At 38.4% G+C, this 19987-nt stretch overlaps 2 protein-coding genes across 3 annotated transcripts; one reads left to right on the top strand and one right to left on the bottom strand.

Annotated features, from left to right (window-relative positions):
• The first annotated feature begins 291 nt into the window (after positions 1-291).
• LOC111337055 (cathepsin L) lies at positions 292-13070 on the top strand. Its single transcript, XM_022943284.2, has 16 exons — positions 292-533; positions 1662-1778; positions 2567-2743; positions 2865-2955; positions 3421-3534; positions 4023-4139; positions 4261-4286; positions 5136-5232; positions 6249-6329; positions 7888-8007; positions 8582-8646; positions 9309-9399; positions 11579-11627; positions 12097-12121; positions 12340-12425; positions 12538-13070. Exons 1-15 carry the CDS (start codon positions 330-332, stop codon positions 12412-12414), a joined length of 1449 nt encoding a protein of 482 aa, XP_022799019.2. The 5' UTR covers positions 292-329; the 3' UTR covers positions 12415-12425; positions 12538-13070.
• On the bottom strand, positions 12656-19872 carry LOC111337038 (proton-coupled folate transporter). Of its 2 annotated transcripts, none has more exons than XM_088733667.1 (7): positions 19713-19872; positions 17651-17897; positions 16661-16973; positions 15419-15961; positions 15055-15138; positions 14564-14723; positions 12656-13690 (listed from the first exon to the last, which is right to left on the bottom strand). In XM_088733667.1, the coding sequence occupies exons 2-7, from the start codon at positions 17876-17878 to the stop codon at positions 13561-13563; spliced, it is 1458 nt and encodes a 485-aa protein (XP_088589793.1). In that variant the 5' UTR covers positions 17879-17897; positions 19713-19872; the 3' UTR covers positions 12656-13560. The 2 variants fall into 2 exon arrangements, with proteins under 2 accessions (XP_088589793.1, XP_088589798.1); XM_088733672.1 differs by lacking the exon at positions 19713-19872 and adding an exon at positions 18003-18055.
• Positions 19873-19987: the final 115 nt, after the last annotated feature.

Raw genomic sequence — 19987 nt, 5'->3', positions numbered from 1 at the left:
ATATTGTTTTAGATATAAGTTAGATGTTGAAATCAGAGGTAATACACGAAGTTGCACTTCAAGAGCATGAATGAAGGTCATTTAAAGCAATGTTGAATGCAGACTGGAAAAAAGTCGGTTTTCAGGTAGAAAATAAGAAACTGTTTTCCATCAATAACACTTCATTTCCCAAAACTGAAGAGCTGCGAGGACGGTTGATGAAGTCGGGACTCAACACAATCAAAATGCACGAATTGCGTGCCTAGCAAAACTCATGAAAAACTCATGACGTAATCACGAAACCGAAATCATGTGACGCAGCCTGGCACAAGCTGGACCAGGAGAAAAACATGGCGTTGAGTTCAATTTTTCTCGGGTTGATTTTAGTTCCTTACTGCCTCTCGCTGAAACCACCGGCAGGAGGAATACAGGATCGAAAACCTGATGACCCAGACGTCCTTGATGCGCTTGATTTTGCCATGAACGAATTCAACGCTATGCAGAACAACTTGTATCGCCTGATGTCGACTAAAGTAAAGGACGCTACTGTCCAGGTGAAAAACGCGGCTTTGTTTTGATCAGTTCAAATACGTAGAAGTTATCTGATTGTGAATTTTACATCCCTTATTCATACTTAACAAATTACTGTTTACTGGTTGATCAAATTCCTTTTGAAAGCGGTTCGATCGATGTTGAGTTCGACTAGTAATTTGACGATGTTAGAAATTTACATCCGGTTTGAAACTCAGCTGTTAAGTATGTAACAGCATTAATCGACTTCACTTAACGTTGTTTGACAACATATAGATCGTGGGTCAAACACAATTTACTAAATCTTCACGGGAATGAGTGTACAACTAACGGATGTGCTCTATTTTTCCTGCGATGAGTTTTTGTTGTACGTGCTTGATAATTATTTTATTTCCTTGGTGTTGTCATGAGACCAACTGAATTTACAAGTTGTGAAGACGTAACGGCGTTACACAACTACATGCAATTTCAGGTTCTTTTCTCTGCAAGTTGCAAGTAAAAATTATTTTGGTTTCATTCACCCATGTATGTCATGTGATTTGATCTATTTTCGATTCTTTTGTCCTTTACTGAGCTGATGAAAGGTGCAGAGAATATACAACTTTATGCCAAAAACACAGTATAGATGTGTCAGAATACCTAGAGGGAATGTAGAAAAAAAGAATTTTGTCATCAAAATATCAAGATTTTTTCCTTTTTGTAGACATGAAAAAAATTTTGCAATTGGAGGTCAAGGATTTTCAAAAAAGAATACCTATATGTGTGTGGAAGCTAAAGCATACTGGTTTAAAGTAGGATTTATCACAGTAGCATTGGTGACTAAAAGGGTTTACAAGAAGTGGGACTACATTTAAAATACTTTTCTCTGAAAAATGAAATTTGGCACAAATAGATAATTTTTTATTTTGTTTGTTTATTTATTTATGGCCAGACTAGTGATAAAGTACAGCATAGCACAGGGGTAGAGCATACGTAAGCAGAATTTAATGGTCTGAGGTTTGATACCTCATGGGGTCTTCAAATTTTTTTCTTCACCCCACACTTGCGACAAGGTGGAAAAAGATATTTCTTTATCCTATTTAATTGTCTAATGAATTTTTCGGTTTCATTTTTAAGTATTAGGGTGACTATCATATGGTATTATCTTTTAGGTTGTTGCTGGCCAAAAGTTCTGTATTGTCTCAGAGGTTGGCATTTCCCGAAGTTGCCGTAATGATGAGAGTCACAAGTCAGCCTCTCTGGACCTCTGCCCTGTTGACACACTGGAGGTAGGTGATTGTGTTCTAAGGATTTGTGCATGACAAAATTGACAAATTGCTGCAATGCTTGTTATAGAAGACTTATACCCTGTTCACATCAACAAAGCATATTAAGGTAATCTGGGTTGAACTGAATAAAAATCAGCAACATAATAGTGAAAAACTGAATTTTCTCTACTGATAAAGCTCAGGTTATTGCAAACTTGTATTTTCAAAGTGCTAAAGTGGAAGTCAGCAATCATTACTATAAATAGTTTCTAAAGGAGCATTCATTATTAATGGGAGGGGGTGGGCTGGTAAGATTTTCACTGAGACTAAACAAAATATCCTGACCCTGCTCTATAAGAATTAAAAATGTCATAGCCCCTCTAGTTGTAATTGCAAAAATAGCCAGCCCCCCTCCCCCCCTAGGACTAAAAAACCTATCATGCTAAAACTCATGGCTTTTATATCTAATATAATTGTAAATAACTTAGAACTTAGAAGATCTCATCATTGTTATCCCTTTTTATTAGTTTTTTTATGGTTAATACTACCCAGGTATTGTAATTCTTCTCAATTATTTTAAGACCTTGAGTGTTGGTCCGGCCAGGGCTCGAACCCTCAACCTCCCGCACAACAGTCCAGCGCACTATCCATTGGGCTAACTGGGTGGCGGTAAATAGTAAAGGCTCCCTAAGAAGAAACAGTCTTTAAGGGCCAATACACCAGCTTTAATTATTTATTGCATGAGAACTTTTTAAATAAGGTTTTCACTTGTACTCAAATGTCAGATCTAATAACTTTGTTCTTCACAGATGCAGTGTAGATTTGTGGTTAACAGCGTCCCATGGGAGAAGCGCAAAGATCTTATCAGCCACGAGTGTGTCGGTTTGGAGGAAAAGATCATGTCCTGTGAGCGGAGCCAGCCGTCTAAAGCAGCATCCAAAGCTGATGAAAGTAACTTTGTAATAGATTTTGAAGCAGAATCAAAGGTAAATGCAGGTTTCTCTTTAAAAATTTTATCTGTACAATCTCCATTTTCCAGCCACAGTAGGGGGTAGAATGAACATTTCAAATTTTCATTTTTCAGTTTTTTTTTTCCTTTTTCTTCAGCCAAAACCTTCCATAGGCAACAGTGATGCACTTGAGACATTCCACAAGTTTGTCATTAAACACAAGAAGTCCTATCTAACAGATAAGGAAGGTATGCTTTGATTATCCAAACTCATTTATCAGGACAGTTGTGGCTGTTCGATCTTTGATTGCACTAAGAAATGTTTTTTTATTGATGGTGATGCAGAAAATATATTAATGAAGTGATGGTGCATATTAGCACTTGCAGCAGTCGTACATTTTTAAATATTCTATGTCATGTTGATCTTTTGTGTATTGCTCTTTTTTTTTTCAAAATATAATGATAAACATAACAAGAGGAAACTCCAGCTGGAATGGAAAATTGTAAACAGAAGGGAATTAAGTAATGTGTTAGATATGTCGAAGTTCCAACCAGCAGTTGGGAATTCCAGTACTTTTCTTATTTTTCTCAGAAGTGAATCATTTGAAGTCCCCATTACTACTCTGAGTGTGCTGTTTATTTTAGTCATTTCCCTCTATTTAAACAGTTTGTCTTGTTTTTGTTTTGTTTTGTTTTTTTTTTCAACCCTGCCAGAATACAAAAAACGCTTTGCAATTTACCAGGACAACTTGGTCAGAGCACGAAAGGTGCAGGATATGGAGCAAGGTTCTGCTAAATATGGCGAGACAGTGTTCAGTGATTTAACAGGTTTGTCTGCTCCTGTTTTTGTCTCCTGTTTTTGCCTCCTGTTTTTGTCTCATGTTTTTGTCTCCTGTTTTCGTAACAGACTTCCATATGCTTGTTGTTTGTCAGCCTTTCAAGCATTTGGGGAATCTGTTCCAGTTTTAGTTTTTTTTTTTTAGTTTTTAATAAATATGATGCTTACACTTAACTTAACTTAACTAAACATAATCAACCACTACCCGCAAATAGCATAGCTAGTCTCAGCGGGCAGTGTGTTCCAGCAGCTTGAGCAACAGGTTGGGTGACTTGGGCAGCTATTCAAACTGTTGTGGCATCTGTCTTGTGAAAATCTCCACCTGTTCAAACAAGCTGGGACATCAATTTGTAAGGCATTGCCTTCTATTCAAATTGATGTGCAAGTCAATGTAACAGTCTTTAGGTTAAAATGTTATTTTCAATTTAACATAGTTTACATACATGTGACATACTACTTTTTGTACTTTTGCCTTCAGAGGAGGAATTTAAGAAGAATTATCGCATGCCTGGTTGGGGAAAGCCACAGTATGAAATGAAGCAAGCTGATATTCCCAAGGGAGACATTCCAACAGCATTTGATTGGAGAGACAAAGGTAAAAGTTTGTGAACATTTAAGGGTGTTTTGAAGTTTTTACAAACAGGTTGTTTGAGTAACTGGACTTAACCAATGTCACTTGCAAATGATGTAACTGATGTTGTGCTTTTCTTCTATAGGTGCTGTAACTCCAGTAAAGAATCAGGTTGGTAAACCAGAAGTTCAAGTTTATATTTTAGTTCTGATGGGTGTGGGAGAGCTTGCTTTAATTTGTAGTTAGCTTGCAAATTGTAGTCTTTCACTGGTGTGAACAAGCAGTGCCACTGGCCTGTGTGATACTTATTGATGGTAGCTAGCAGTGTCTCAGCATGTACTGCCTGCATCTTTAGCTTCTATGTGGTTGTGAACAACTGTGCCAGTTGTGTGCCTTTAAATTTAAGAAGACATCTCCAAATATCCTTCTCTTAAAATAACATGGCAAGACTGTATTTAAAATATTTCTCTAATTGTTCCTTTTTCTTTGCTACCTCTCAACTCTTCACCTCACTGAAAATAAATTTGTATGCTCTTGCTGTTTGTACAGTTTCAAAGTTATTTATGTTAACCCTTTCAGTTCCAGGGTGACCCTACATAATACTATAAAACTTTTTCCACATCAATAGCATTACAGTTTTAAGTAGAAATGTGACCATCTGAAGAACTGAAAACAAAAACTTGGGAAATTGCTGGACTTGATGTCAAATTCTCAAAATTAAAACTATAAGAAGTGTATCACAGACAGTGAAAAGAGGTAATATTTATATCACAGAATTGAAAGGATCACTTAACTCCTTAACCCCTAAGAATGATTGGTTTCTAATTTCTTCATACTGTATCACTGCTGAGTCAAACAGTCAAGTCATGAGAATAAAGGAAATGATCACTAACTCAAGAAGCTCTTGATTGGTGATTGAATTCTCCTTGTCAGCACTTAAGGAAAGGTGTAGAGAACAGTATGGAGAATGTGCATTCTGATGTTAAGGTGTAAGATGTTAAAATTGTTACTTTTATGTAGGGTATGTGTGGTTCATGCTGGGCTTTCTCCACAACTGGAAATATTGAAGGACAGTGGAAAATCAAGAAAGGAGAACTTGTCTCCCTCAGTGAACAAGGTAACAGGGAAACACAGCATGTCAGTTGATCTGTTTGATCAAAAATCACTTTGGGTTTTATAATGTATGCAGCTTTTTTCTGGCACCTTATTCAATTATTTTATGAATTTTTTTTCCCTTGCAATTTATGAAATTATCTTTCACAGATTTAAGTATTTTAGTATGGTAAGTTATAGATGGCTTGAAAGATCCCTGCAAGGCATAGACAAACAAGGATTGTGATACAGTATGGAGGAGATGGGGAATTCTTTTCTTTTATAACAATTGTACCATTCATGATGCACTAAGACAATGGCACAGCCAAACCATTCTTTTCCTCTGTACTATGTTGCCAAAAGGTGTGGATAGGAGTCGATATGTCCCAAATTTTTAGTGTTGTTTGTTTTCTTTAACTCTGCACTATGGAGATTCAAGATCTTATTTTGGTGTTGGAAATAAATAGGCCTCTTTCATACCGGCAGGAGACATTATCATCCTATTATTTCACAACTCGGGCAGTCAGAGGGTCAATAACTAAAATTAACCAATCAAAATGCTCTATTGCCGGTCCAATATTCTCTCAGTATTGGACCGGGCACTGTCCCGAATGGTCCCGAATGATACCACACTTGTGTCCCTTTGAACTTAGTCGTATGATAAATCTCTTATTAACCAAGCTTGCTCGGGACCGTACTGGAAGAATATCGGCCCTCGGTCCTTTTTGCACGGACGTCGCTGCGCTCGGTCCATACTGTCAAGACCTCGGGCCAATATTCTCCCAGTATGGCCCTCGCGCTTGGTTAATAAGATTTATTTACATTTTATAAGTTTGTGTAAGTCAGCCTTCCTAGCCTCGTTTTGAGTGAAAATTCTATTCCTTTTTAACACATGATTCAAGGCAGAAATGTTAGTTTTCATGGAGATAACAGAATAGAAACAAGGCCGTTATACATGAAAGAGGTCTGTGCCTGAAATGTTGTAGCTCTCATTTAAAATTTATATAAGTATTATCTTCTGTGATCTGTCTATCTTTCCAGAACTTGTTGACTGTGATAAAGTTGATCAAGGCTGCGACGGTGGACTGCCATCCACCGCTTACAAGCAAATCATGAAACTTGGTAATATTACCTTAAGACCATTTTTTAAAATGCAATATTTTGGTGAGGTGACTTTCTGAAAAATGTGTGCCTGAGTTCATAAAATATCAAGCAGACCTGGATTCTGCTGGCCATTTTTATTAGTGGATATGCAAGACATAAGAAGAAGTAAAGTTAGATGTAAACACAGCCAAAGGAGTCTAGGGAAAGAATGCATCTTATTATTAACAAATGGTAAACACCACAGCATACACTATTGAGTTATGGATGCACGCGGGAGGTTGCTAAGCGCGAAAGAAGCGTAAGAGTCGCTCAAGGCGATAGCCAAGAGCGACTCTAGCCTCTTGAGTGCTTAGCAAACCTCCCAAGTGCATCCATAACTCAATAGTGTACGGTGTGGTGTTTACCATTTGTTTTATAACATAACATTGATACATTGTAGCTAAAGAGTTCCCTTTTATTTAACAAATATTACGTGACCAGAAAAAACAAGCGCGCACGGAAAAATAGTCTTTGCATTTGCTCATGTCAGCAGCATACACCCATGGGCAAATGGGGGACACTAAATTGACCAATCAGACCGCGCGCTTTACTTTGGTTATGTTATAAAAGGTGTTGGACCCATTGTTAATAATGATAGATTCATTGATGAGGACTTTTGTAGGCATGGTAACTCTTAGTACCAAATCATTGGCTTTTACAGTAAATGGTTTGAACCCGGGGGTAACATGTGAAGGTGTAGTCTGATCGTCCGGGTGAGTGTAGTCCTGAGAAGGACTGTTGTCGGTGGCAGTGACTGACGTTCTACTGTTCTACTGACAACAATCACTCACTTGACTCTGATGATGACTTCCGCACAGGTTGTCGAAACGTCAGTCACTGCCACCGACAACAGTCCTTCTCAGGACTACACTCACGCGGACGATCAGACTACACCTTCACATTGGCTTTTAGTTCTATCATAGCACATTCCAATTACAATTATTCTGGGTAATCATTTATCCACAAGTCCTGCACAGTGTCACTTAGATTTAGACTGATAGTACAGTCATGTACTTAACCATTTAACTCCAAAGATCTCAATAGTAATTCTCGTTACTATCTGCCATACAATTCTTTATAATGTCAGATTGGAGAATTTGTTATTGAATCACCTAATAATCGCTGAATTGATATTTATCTTTATTCTCGTCACGTGTCTGCTTGATATTGTATTGGTATTGTAAGGAGAAATTCTGTCTTGGTCACTCATGGGGGGGGATGAAGGGTTAAGGGATGTGTCTGAGAGTTAAGTGAACTTTAATTTTTAAGCGATTTTAGTTTGTTATTGTACTTTATCGGCTAATTTTTTAACACATTTTGTTTTATATTCTTAGTAAATGGATTGTGATCATTATGTCATGTAGCATGAGCTATATAAGTTTGTGAATTATAATTATTAAATAAATATTATTATTATTATTATACATTTGGGCGACAAAGGTGGCTTGAATGGGTCAGAAACTCATGCTACACTGTATATTGTAGTACAGTTTGAGCTGTCTGTTAACCTTTTTTTTGCTTGAAATGTTGCGATCAGGTGGACTAGAGACAGAAAAAATGTATCCTTATGAAGGAGCTGATGAGAAATGCAAGTTTGCAAAGTCAGAAGCTGTTGTGTACATCAATGGGTCTGTTGCGATATCTAAAGACGAAAATGGTGAGTCAGGGTTTCTGCAGTTGTCTATGTAACATCTTCTTCTGGTTAGCGACAGGAACCCCATACTTTACTTCCTAATTTTGAATGACATTTGAAATCCTTCTTTATTGACTGTGGAGTTTCATCCTCTTTTGAATGTTTAGCAGTCAGGGTCACAATTATGGAAACATTTTGCCTCATTCATTTATGTTTTAATTTACAATGAATTTTCAGGTGAAAATGGTTTGAAAGAAGTTTAAGTTATTTTTGTTTTTGTTTGGTTGCTTTTTCCCAATTGTCCTTTAACAGACAACTACTCAATTCAGGCTGGGTGGAGTTTGTTTTTTTTTTTTTTTATTTGAAATCATTTTGAACTTAAAAACACATAGGCAATGCTTACTTTGTAGTTTAGTAGTTGAAGCCACAAATAAGTACATTATTTTATATACTATTTCATAATAAAGAGACGTTTAATACAATCAGTTTGCAAGTTTGTGCAGGTGGTTTTACTTTTTAAATAATGTTGGCATGGGCCAACTTGTCAAAGGTTTGTTCTACATTTAATAACCTTCCAAATGATTTAATTATTTTCCAGAAATGGCTGCATGGCTGGTGAAGAATGGACCAATATCCATTGGTATTAATGCAAACATGATGCAGGTAAATTGAAGCTCATACTTCAAACTCTTCTTATTATGAAAGTTTTCCACAATACAATACTTAATTTAACATAGAGTTTACACTTACAGTGTAGCTTAATCAGCTAGTTTACAGTTAATCCACAGTCTAAGGATTTACGAAAAAAACTACAAACTAAAAATGTACAACAATTCATCAAATAAGCAAAAAAAAAACAAAAAACCAGAACCCCAAAAACTGATAATTTGACTTTGTAAGATTGCACAAAGAATTATTCAATAAACAATTGTGCTTTAGTAGGGCATTTGGACACAACTTTGGTCTGGGGTGGGGGGGGGGGTGGGAAATTGAACAAACCAATGTGGGGGGGATGTTGAAACTTCAAATTGATCTAGGCAGATTAGTTACTAAATGCTGTGCAGTTGTAGCATGATTTGTGTATCCAGCACATACCATTTGTTACACATCTAGGCTTTTGAGAGTACCTAAAATCAAAGATCTTGTCACTTTTGGGGATAAAGTGGTAGGGAGGGGCCTCTTGGACTTTCCTCCTCCCGCCCCCTTTCAGAAGCAGCTGTCCTCTTAGTGGGCCATCATAAAGATGGCTTTGCTCTATAATATATTTGTGGTGCCTTTGTCTAGAAGTGAAAGCTTATTTACTGTGTTGTCTTATCATTTGTTAGTTTTACTTGGGGGGAGTTGCTCACCCATGGAAGATGTTTTGTAACCCTGCTTCTCTGGACCACGGTGTGCTGATTGTGGGCTATGGTGTCAGTAAGTATCTGTTTCTTTTGTTTCCTTGCTTTCTAACAAGTGAGATAGGTGAGGTGTAGATTGCAGTGCAGGTGTCTCTTTAGGGAGGGTTGATGTTACAGGCTTGCAATCGTTCATGCAACCAGCCATGTTTGAGTTAGAGCAGGAATGGACATTTTGGGGAGGGGAGTGGGTGAAAATAGATGACACTGCCCCACCCCTTTCCTCTCCTTCATTCGGATTGTCAGTCACCTCTGGTACAATTTTTTTCTCCCCTGCCTTGCACTGCGGTAAAATTAAAAAATGGCTGCTATAATTTTAACCGAGATAATAGTGAGCACTCACTCACCAAAATCACACTGTATTTGCAGGCTATAAGTGAATTTCTCAGGAGTATTGTTGAAGGTTTAATTGAATACTTTAGGATCATCATCATCATCATCAATCCTTTTCATGCCTTGTGGCACATAGGGCCTTCTGGTTTCTGTAATAATTCTTTTTTTACGGGAGAGGGTTATCAGCCCTTTGCCCAACCCCCACCCTGGAGGGCCAGTGGGATCACTGTTTGTCTGGCCCCTACCCTTCGACCTGTTTGGCATGGGTGTCCCTGCTAGGAGTGCAAGACTCCAGCCAACATAGCTCTAGGGGTCACTGGGGAAAGCAAGCCGCCCCACCACGACAAGGTGGCGATCCCAATCGAGGCAGGTATACCCTAGGATGTGTTACATTTAATGCTGTGTAGGCGGAATGCATTACCCTTGAGGACTTTGAAGTGAATATTGAATAAAGAAGTACTTTTGTTATTGTCATGATAATGGGAACCAGAGCCCAGACCATCATATTTCGAGCTCTGGTGCACTTCCACTGAGCTACAGAGAATCTGATGGTGAGCCAGGACTTGCATACATGCAGGGTTTTCCTTTTCGGCCGGCGACCGGCGATTTTCGCCGCCTGCGAACGGCTCCGTCGCCGGCGACTAAAAGAGTCCTTGCTGTTATATAATTTAAAATATTTGAGATAAATAATAAACACTTTGTATGTTGTCTGACAATGACGTATAAGAAACGGAAATCGATAAAAAGTACATATTTCAGCAAAAAACGAAGTAGAATATTTGCGCGTGTACTGGTACGTGACATTCAGTACAAGTTTGCGCGGTCAAGTCATGTATCACTGGCATCCCTTCAAGCTTAAAGATACGTAAATTATTCAATTTTTGCATTTAAATAAATTACTATTTGAAAGGTCGATTATCTTCTTGATTTATCCGCTTTTAACTGTTTTAGTTAAAACAGATATACTTTAACTGGGAACTACTTATTCTCACTAAGCCAAAGCATCACAAATATTACCTTGGGCCAAGTCCGAAGTAAAGTAAGTCTCAGGCGATCGTGTGGGGTGCAATTAATTGCGAAATATTTTCTGTGATGTTCGTATTTTTGTTTACCTTTGATTTCTGTGTCAATATATCTTTATGTGAAATTCTTCCAGATCGATTCGAGTGTTGTTTTACATTAATATTTATAAGCAATGTGCCCGGTATTGCCAATCAACGTGCTAGAAAAGGGCTGCATTTTATCAAATACATTGTCATTTCTTGTGTTGTTAAGCCTGTTCATTTCCTTAATTTAAGCACCCAAAATGCACCAGACTGCATCTCAGAGCACTCAAATGTTTAAAATTTCCCGGGGGGGGGGCATGCCCCCGGACCCCCCTAGCTGTTCGCGCCTTCGCCACTCAGGCTGGGCGCTACTCGCCCAAATTGTCTCCGCCTGCTTCCCTTTCATCCGACTTCAACTTTCTTTGAAAAGGAAAACCCTGTACATGTAGCTTTAAATATACATTATATTGCAAGCATTTTATGCGCACTGTTGGGATCAGTGATGTAAATAGTCCTTTTTACAGTTGTGGGCTTGGTGGCCAAGCCTTTGAACAGGAGCGAGGCTAAAGGGTGACCTTGTTATGATAGAGATGTTGCTGCTTTTCAAATGAAAATTTCTTTGTTATCATACTAAGTACATACAGGTCTCTATCACAACAGGCTCACCCTTAGCCTCACTCCTGTTCAAAGGCTTGGCCACCAAGCCCACAACTGTTAAAGGGTATTATTGTGTCATGTGGGTAATAAAATCAGATAGTTCAAAATTGACCACCTTTTTTGCACTCTATTTACTTAACAATGTGACTTCTCGTTTTTTAGAGCACAGCTGGCTGTGGGGGGATGAACCATACTGGATCATCAAGAACAGGTATGGAATGATCTACTCCATTAAAATTGGTATTGTAAATTGTACTTTCATCTGCATTGAGACATCGTGTTAAAGGTAGGAGTCAAGCAATAATTAATGTTTGCTTCTAACACAATCGCAAAATGAAAGTTGACGAGTCTTAACTGTTTTGTTCAATTCGGTGCCCTGTGCCCCTTACATTGTTTTTAATTTTGGCTTTTGAGAAATCATTGCCATATCAAACAGTATCCCAAATGTATGTATTCCTCTCTGCTCATCACCTTTTTCCTCATAAATGTATTAATATTGTTAGGAGAAATTTCTTTTTGGTCGCTCTTGGGATTGAAAGAGTCAAGGTTTTTAGATGTTGTGTTTGTATGAGTTGAAACACAGAATACTCTTTGATCGTTAGCACTCTCTTATCAGGGCTCATTTTACTGTGTATAATTTACAGTATGTGTGACTTATTGTAACTTTTTTTTCATTCTAGTTGGGGTGAAAGCTGGGGTGAACAGGTAAGTTTATCTTTTTTCTTTTATTTTTCAAGGTGAGGAGAGACTCAAAAAAAGAATAACACCGTTTTTTTCGTGCCGCTTCAACCTCGCGTGACTCACCACTCGCATTTGCTTCGCTGTTGTCTCGTGCTTGATGCTTGACACGGAAGTCTTATGAGCCACAGGGACCGTAGTGTAACTCTTAGCTGAAGTAAATTTCCCCATGACTTATTCCATAGGGATACTACTTGATCTATCGCGGAGATGGTAGCTGTGGTTTGAACACCATGTGTACCTCCGCCGTCGTAGAATGAGCAGCTCTCAGGTCAGTCGATACGCATGTTAATCACATATTTTATACATTCGTTGGACATAATGTAGAAGCAACAAATGTGTGTAAGTAGTAACCATATGTTTCTATGATCTTATTATTTCAGGTTTTGCATGAAGGCGATCAGGACACTATACCTATGTGATACCTGATTTGACTTTGAACATGTATAATCAATTTTTTACATATTTCTTAGCTACAAGCTTTTACTGGTAAAATAATAATTTTTTTTTTTAAATTTTTAACTCGTTTTATTGCCCAATCGCGCAGTTTTTCACATGTCTAGCACTTGACTAACTTTTATCCGAAAAACTCAAATCAAATCCTCCCAAAAAGGCGTGGTAAGAAATTTTTCGAAATTTTACTGTAAGATTTGGAATGTAAAAAGATAGAGTTATTGTCCAGCTTAAAATTCGGGAAATGGCTTTTTAAGCTTGGTAAAGAGGGTCAATTTTTTTAAGGAATTGATGTTTGGTTAAAGATGGTTTGATAACGGTCTATTTGACATCCAAACTTAGTGGTTAGATTTTTAGTGATTTATTCTCCGAAATTTTTAAGTATGTTTTAGCTGAGCCATGCAACTGGCTCTGTAGTGAGGGATAGAGAATTTATAGCCTTTTTAAAGATATTAAATAGTGTGTTTTGGTAATCAAAAAAAAGGTGTGTTTGTTTGACTTGAATAACAGTACAGTTTATCTTTATTGGGTGAAAAGGAGATGGACATTAACCCTTTACACACCAACATCAGTAAGCATATTCTCCATACTGTTCCACATAAACTTCTTATGTTGCTGAAGTGGAGAATTTGAACAAAAATCAGGAGCCTTCCTTTATTGTCGCTCCCTAGGGTTAAAGAGTTATCCTGGTGTATGGATTGCAGTAAAAAGTTGTCTTCTTTCACGATTTCACGGTTTGGTCTTCTGATGACGTAGTCATGCCCATATCAAATTTGCCGTTGATTGGTTACGAATTCCTCTTCGAAAGTAACATCCAATCAGTCAGAATTGCGTGTGCTATGACGTCATGACTAGCGTCATAGATTTGTCGGGTTTAGTCCTTCCACCAACAAGGAAAAAAATTTAGAATTGTGTTTGAAGTAATTCTTGGTCTTCGGGAAATACTTCAATTTCTAAAGAACGGTTGATTGAGGTCCATCTTCGTCAAGTGGTATATCTTCGAGTTGTACCTCTGCTTCATCTACTTCGGGCCCAGTTGAGGTTTCTGTCATCTTTCTAAACGACACCGGATTCTTTATAAACCTGTCCGATGGAAAAAAAAAAAACAAAAAAACAAAGACTTTTAAATAACTGGCAAATGTTTCCGAGGGACTTGGAAGTCGTACGGGTTTGACTTTCTGACTGGCGGGTTAAAAAGGCATTTAGACCTTTAACTGTTAGAGAAAAGTTTAGAAATCTTAGAGGCCTTAAAAGCTGTAGAGTAAATTTTTCGATATCGCACTTTTTCCTATCTATTCCTTTAATTCTTTTAAGCGTTAATGCGCAATTTATGAAAGTTATATCAAAATTTGAAAGATATCTAAATAATTTTTATAATCTCTTTCATATTAAAAAGATCATGTGGCATTATGTCAGGGACCATCCCCACCCAACCATTTTTTTTAAATTGCACAAAAAATTGAAACTATCAAGAAATACTGGAAGGAATTATATGGTTTGATTAATTGTGTTTTAAATCCAGCGGGAATAAAAATACAATTTGGTTAAAAAAAAGTAAGGTATAGTCATCTAAACAGGGTTTCGTCCAGTAATAGAGAAATTGAGGGTCGAGATAAATCTAGGATTACAAATTGGGTTCATTTCACTGCGCTCTGTGATTGGTGAAAAATATCTCGCACCATTTTCTCAACCAATCATATACAAAACCAATACCAGTCGTGTGTTAGCCACGTGCGTTTTCCCGCGCGTCACAGTTTTCTTTCCTCTGATTGGCTGATATGATGAGATTGATTTTTGTTTAACAACAGCCGGTCCAAAGCGCTTGAAGTGGTATTACTCATATTTCAAAGCCGGCGTTTCTAATTAACTAGTGACTGATGAAACTGTAGTGACTAATGAAACCGGAAACGAAGCAAAAAGGCACCGAACACAGAAAAGCGGTATCGTTGAACTTACTTTGTCAAGATCATCGGAATGATGATCAGTACAGCAGCCACAAGAAACGGTAACCCTCTAAAACCAAACTTTGAGGATCTGATGTACATCGGATTAAAGATGAATGCGCCCAAAAAGTTGCAAAATGTATCCACCGTGGCCACCGAGGAAAACATGGCACCTAAAGAATCAAAAAGTGAGCAACAGGTGAATGATACCGCAGTCAAAGAGAAAATAAAATAGACAGATATCGGCGGGCCTGAGGACAAGTCATTATTTGTCGCTGGAGTAAAAAGTAATTGACCTTTTTACTCTTTATTAGCCTTCAAAACTCCCTTGTTGCAAAACACGGGATTAATTAAGTCTTTTTGACCTCAAAACAATGGCTACGTCCGTTTCGTTTAGAACTGAATTTTTAGTGCCATGGTAACGTGACGTCAAAGGTTAGGACTCCATATGTGCCCCAGGACCTCACCCTGCCTCACCCTTAAAGTAAGACATAATTATCTTACCTCGTTCATCAGGCTCAACCATCTTGGACATCATCCCTTTGTACAACGGAACAACAGCACCGCCAAATATACCAATAAGGGGAACTGTGTAAGGAGACAGAGTTTTAAACCGTGATAAACATGATCTACTTACACACACGTTTGTAAAACGAGTAAATCGTCTTGAGGAAGGTTGTTACAAATTGCCACTTTCTTAACGAAGAGGAAGGTCAAATAGGCCTTATGCTCTCAACCCCCCCCGTTTGCCCTTCCCCCCGTTTCCCCCTTCCCCCGTCCCTCCCCCGTTTCCCCCTCCGCCTACACCCTTGACTTCATGATGCGATGTAAACTTCTTTGCAAAGTTATTTTCGGGTTCAGTTCTCACCTAAGAAAACCATCCATGTGCGATCACTGATGGCGAAGAAAACCAGTGAAAGGCATTGGGACACCATGCCAACTCTTATAACGTTTATCTCGCTCATGAACTTTTTCAGAATTCCGATTCCTGCGATGCCACCAAAACCCTGCATGAAGAATCGGAATGCCATAAACACCCCTAGCGTGCCTGGTCCCCAGCAAAGTGGAGTGCGAAGGACAAAGAGTGACACTACTCCGCTGATACCCATAACACCTAAAGTGATTATCCCATCCGAGACGAGAAGCATGAGCAGGTTTTTTCTTCCGCCGTTTCTTGGCTTCTTGTACACACTCCATACTGCTTTAAAGCTATCGAAGCTGAAGAAGCGGAGCCTTTTTTTCTGACTTTCTTGTTTTGATTCCGGTACCATGAACGCCCCCCACAGTAACCCGGCCACGTGACAGGCAAAAATAAACCAATAGGGAGGGATGAAACCCAGTTTGTTCAGCCAAGCACCGCTGGTCAACTGGCTCACAACTCCGCCAATGAACACTACTAACTGGATAACAGCTAAAACAAAAAAGATCGAGAATAAGAACAAATCTCTCCAGCAAAAGACAGCCAAATGACCTGCAAGAAACACGACTTATATTACTACTCCGTAAAATGGATATAAAAGCTGAGGACTGCTACCCTGGCTGGTAATTCCTCAACAACGCACCATACTGTTAACCAGTTTACAAGAATTTGACTGAATTTGCTGTCAATTTACCGTACAATTTCAGCGAACTCGATCTTGTGGACTGACATGCAATCTAGCTAACCCAATCCAAACGGACGAAAGCCGCTTACAATACTCACTGCGGGCTTAGCGTCTCGAAAACGAAAGCAGTTCGTCTTCCGATCGTTCCTCGATCGGAAAGGTTCACATGTCGACCATTGTCGCGTTAAGGGTTTCAAGAACGCGATTGAATATAACATATCTGCAATGCAAAAATCTTTTCCAGTGCTACATACCTTCTCCCCGCATGAATATGAGCCCACAGATAAGCAAGGAAGAACAGCGGTATATGCCTATTCACGCAAGGCGCTGATACATTCGTAACCATGACCTCTCACTCCCCACCCCCCACCCCCTTTGAAACATCCTAGCTAAGCCTCTGGCCAGTCGTGGAATTAGTTTTTGCAATTTGTAGGGTAGTAAAGTAAAAGCAAATCAGTTATGGTTTCGCTTTAGCTTTCAAAAATAGACAAGAAATATTAACTAACCGATGTGAATGGCGAGTCCTTCTTCGGTTGTTATATCCGAAACATACGCAAATGCACCCATATTCATGATTGTAAAGAATCCAGAGAAGCCATTTATCGCCGAGCCGACAAACAACACATACACTGGCCAATCCAGGTACATTATAAGCAGGACAGTGATAGCCTCTAATGCACTTCCAAGGGGAGGGGCTAATATAGCGGGACGTCTTCCACCGGTGTCGGTCCAAGGACCCAAAAGAAGGACCATTAGAATGGACGGTAGAGATTGAAAGAGGACATTTCCCATGTCAACTCTAGACGCCACGGTTTGCACCTAAAAGATAAGTATATAAGAAAAGAATCGCATCATTGCATTAAATCTCGCTTTCTGATTGGTTAACGAAGCGATGTATTCAGTGTGGAATTGCGAGTTGAAAACGAGGCTAAGTGATATTGTTTCGCATCTACGTGTACATAACAACTATAAGTAATACTGTTTTCTTTTCTTTTTTTTCTCATTTTTACTCAATTATGCGATTCAATCATCACTTGACTCGCGAATTCCGCGTCAAATTGCACTTAAAACTGATATCGCACTCACCACTTCGCGATAAGTGCGATATATATCGGTTTTCGCGTGCAATTTAAGGCGGAATTCTCTCTTCAAGTAATGAATTTCCCTATAGAAGCATATATGGGGGCTATTCGTCTACAAAATCGCCCCCCAAAGAAAACATTTAGAAAGAAAAGCACTAATAAAATTGTAGAGAAAAGAAGAACAAACAAAATTTTCTCTCGTGGTTTGTTTTGTCTCGTTTGGCTTTTCTCTCAAAAGGACTGAAAAAAAAAAAACAAAAAACAAGAAAAACAAAAACAGGTAAAAAAGTAGATATGACTTCATCACATTTTCAAGTACTGTAGTCTTGTGTAATAAAAAAAAAATAATTCAAAAATTCTCCAGCCTGACACAAAAAATGAAGACCAAACGAATTTGATCCTGTTGCTTCCAACCTCTTTTTCCAGCTCTTCCAAAGACGAACCGTTTCCACCAGAATCTTCGACACATCCTTTTTCTGAAGTTTGCGATATGTTATACGGAAATCCCTTAAAATCACTGACTCTGAAGTATATATACTGTGTCATAACTGGGAGACTCATGAATAAACCAAATGTATAAAACAGTACGACTGGTTCCACTGTTAGGTAACGTCTCCATCTTGGCAAATTCAGATTGGGCATTGTGGTTCTTTACTAAACACTAGAAATCAAAAGAATTTGTTAATAACGTTGATTTAAAAAAACAACGATGCTTCCTTGAGCGGGCTACGCCTCCAGAAAATAATGAAAAAAAAAATACTCTTACCCAATAAAACTGCAATGCACGTCAAACTGTTAATTTCTATTGATCCTTACCCCGTTCACCAAACCAAACCAAACAACTATTACAAGTTTATCATAGTTCCAAGAGATTGCCTTTTAGACATAACAAATCCAACATTACTCAGCATTTCGCATGCTATTAACAACTACTGAATTTGGCTTTTTTTTCCCTCCTTTATATTTAGCCCCTGATTATTTCAACCGGATTACGTTATTTTATTTACATATCAAAAATTATCATGCGCGAATCAAACCAAATCTACAGATGAACACCACTCAACCAATTTACGAAGAAAAAAAAAAAAAAACTTTGGGCCCTTTGGCAGCGGATTTCAAGTATTTTTTTTTTTTTTTTCCGTGACGATTGTTGCACCATCATTCATTCCAACTTTTTGCGTCACTTTAAGACTTGGAGTACCAATTGACCAATTGCAAGGCGTGGAGAGGTTAAAGCGAACATTCAGCCCAATATATGGTCATTTAGCTCAGCAAATTAAATTCAGTAGAGAATTAAAGAAGCGACGTGGTTTTATTTATAAATTAGATTAATAACTTCGAAGATGCTTAAAAATAGAAATTGCTCTACAATAGTTTAATAAGTCACGTTTCCGCGTGACATTCAAAATTGAATTCACAGTTACGCAAGAGCGAATCCTGAAAACTCTTCACTATACTAAAATAATGAAAAGTTTCCTTTGAACAGCTAATATATATATATAAAACCATGAGAAGTTTCTCATCTTAAGTATGCAATTTCAAGAACAGCCGCGCTTTCATCACTAATTGCGTGACAATAACCCAAACAGTAGGGGACATTTTTGCAGCACCTTGCAACAATATGCAAATGTACACCCGTGGGAAAGACAACAAACTTTGTCCTAACGTGTCTAGTGTATTTGAGAAACGAAGACAAATAATACATTATGACACGTTCGATATTTTCCATGTCGATAAAATTTAGGTATGGCCTGTTCATTACTAGTCTAGTACTAGGCCCTACCAGTACTAAAGGCTGATAGTTTCTAAAGAAACTGTTTGGGGCTGCGTCGATGGGGGTAACGAAATAATTTGGATATATCAACAAAGTTGAAATGGTAAATTGGCCACCGTAACGATTACAAAAGCTGACGTTTCGAGCGTTAACCCTTCGTCGGAGCGAATGGAGGCCAATTTACCATTTCAACTTACCAGTACTAGTCGGTCGTTCACACGAATTGTAATTGCTTAAATGCGATCGCAAATAAGAAATTGGGCAGTCTGTTAATAACACTTTTGTGGTTAAAAAAATAAATAAAAACTGAGACACATATAGGTACAAATAAACAAAGTTCTGCAGGCGTTGTCAACGTCGCACCGCGTTTGGTACGGTTCGCCACTGCGTCGAGCATGTCCCTCCGCAATCCAAACTTGGGGTCCCGAATTGAAATTAGGTGTATCTCTCGCGAAACCAAATTCGAAACGTCTTCAAATACCTCCCTTTATCTTATAATGAACTAGAAGCTTAACTAAGAAGGTGCTTGTCTTACAAGCAGAGCATGACTCCAACCAGTGAGGCGTTAACTATCTACAAATTTGCAACGAACGAGTAAAGGCCGGGTGGAGAGAAGTCGAATTAATGCCGTGACAACCAAGGCAATATTGAACGCAAATTGTTCACACACAAATTAAACCTAAAATCTAAAGTGCATCTAACCTCTTTCTTTAATCTGTCTGTCTAGGTCAAGTTACTTGATCATTAATTTCCTTTAGAAGATGAAGAATGTTTCGTAAAGGATTGTATTGACTCCAAAAGATCGCAGAATCTTCCTCCACAATTGCACTCTTCGCGGGTCTACGCAACACCTTACAAGTCACGCAATCACCCTTCATTCTAGTAGGGTGGGGTGGGGGCTTTCGTAACGCTATGATTGGTGTTTTGATTACTGTGGCAACAAATACTTGTACCAACATAGTTAATTTTTTTTGCTA

This window comes from Stylophora pistillata, chromosome 1 (assembly GCF_964205215.1).
Source record: "Stylophora pistillata chromosome 1, jaStyPist1.2, whole genome shotgun sequence".
NCBI classification, from domain to species: Eukaryota; Metazoa; Cnidaria; class Anthozoa; order Scleractinia; family Pocilloporidae; genus Stylophora; species Stylophora pistillata.
Note: the sequence above shows the minus strand (reverse complement) of the source record. Positions and strands in the feature narration are given on the sequence as shown.

Bases quoted from the DNA above. Each gene is read 5' to 3' on its own strand.
- LOC111337055 (XM_022943284.2), top strand. From the start codon at position 330: ATGGCGTTGAGTTCAATTTTTCTCGGGTTGATTTTAGTTCCTTACTGC. The intron at 1,779-2,566 runs GTAGGTGATTGT...TGTTCTTCACAG, and splicing joins GCCCTGTTGACACACTGGAG to ATGCAGTGTAGATTTGTGGT. The intron at 12,122-12,339 runs GTAAGTTTATCT...CTTATTCCATAG, and splicing joins GTGAAAGCTGGGGTGAACAG to GGATACTACTTGATCTATCG.
- LOC111337038 (XM_088733667.1), bottom strand. From the start codon at position 17,878: ATGCCCAATCTGAATTTGCCAAGATGGAGACGTTACCTAACAGTGGAA. The intron at 16,974-17,650 runs GTTGGAAGCAAC...CTTATCTTTTAG, and splicing joins TGGAAGAGCTGGAAAAAGAG to GTGCAAACCGTGGCGTCTAG. The intron at 13,691-14,563 runs GTAAGTTCAACG...TCCATCGGACAG, and splicing joins ATTCCGATGATCTTGACAAA to GTTTATAAAGAATCCGGTGT.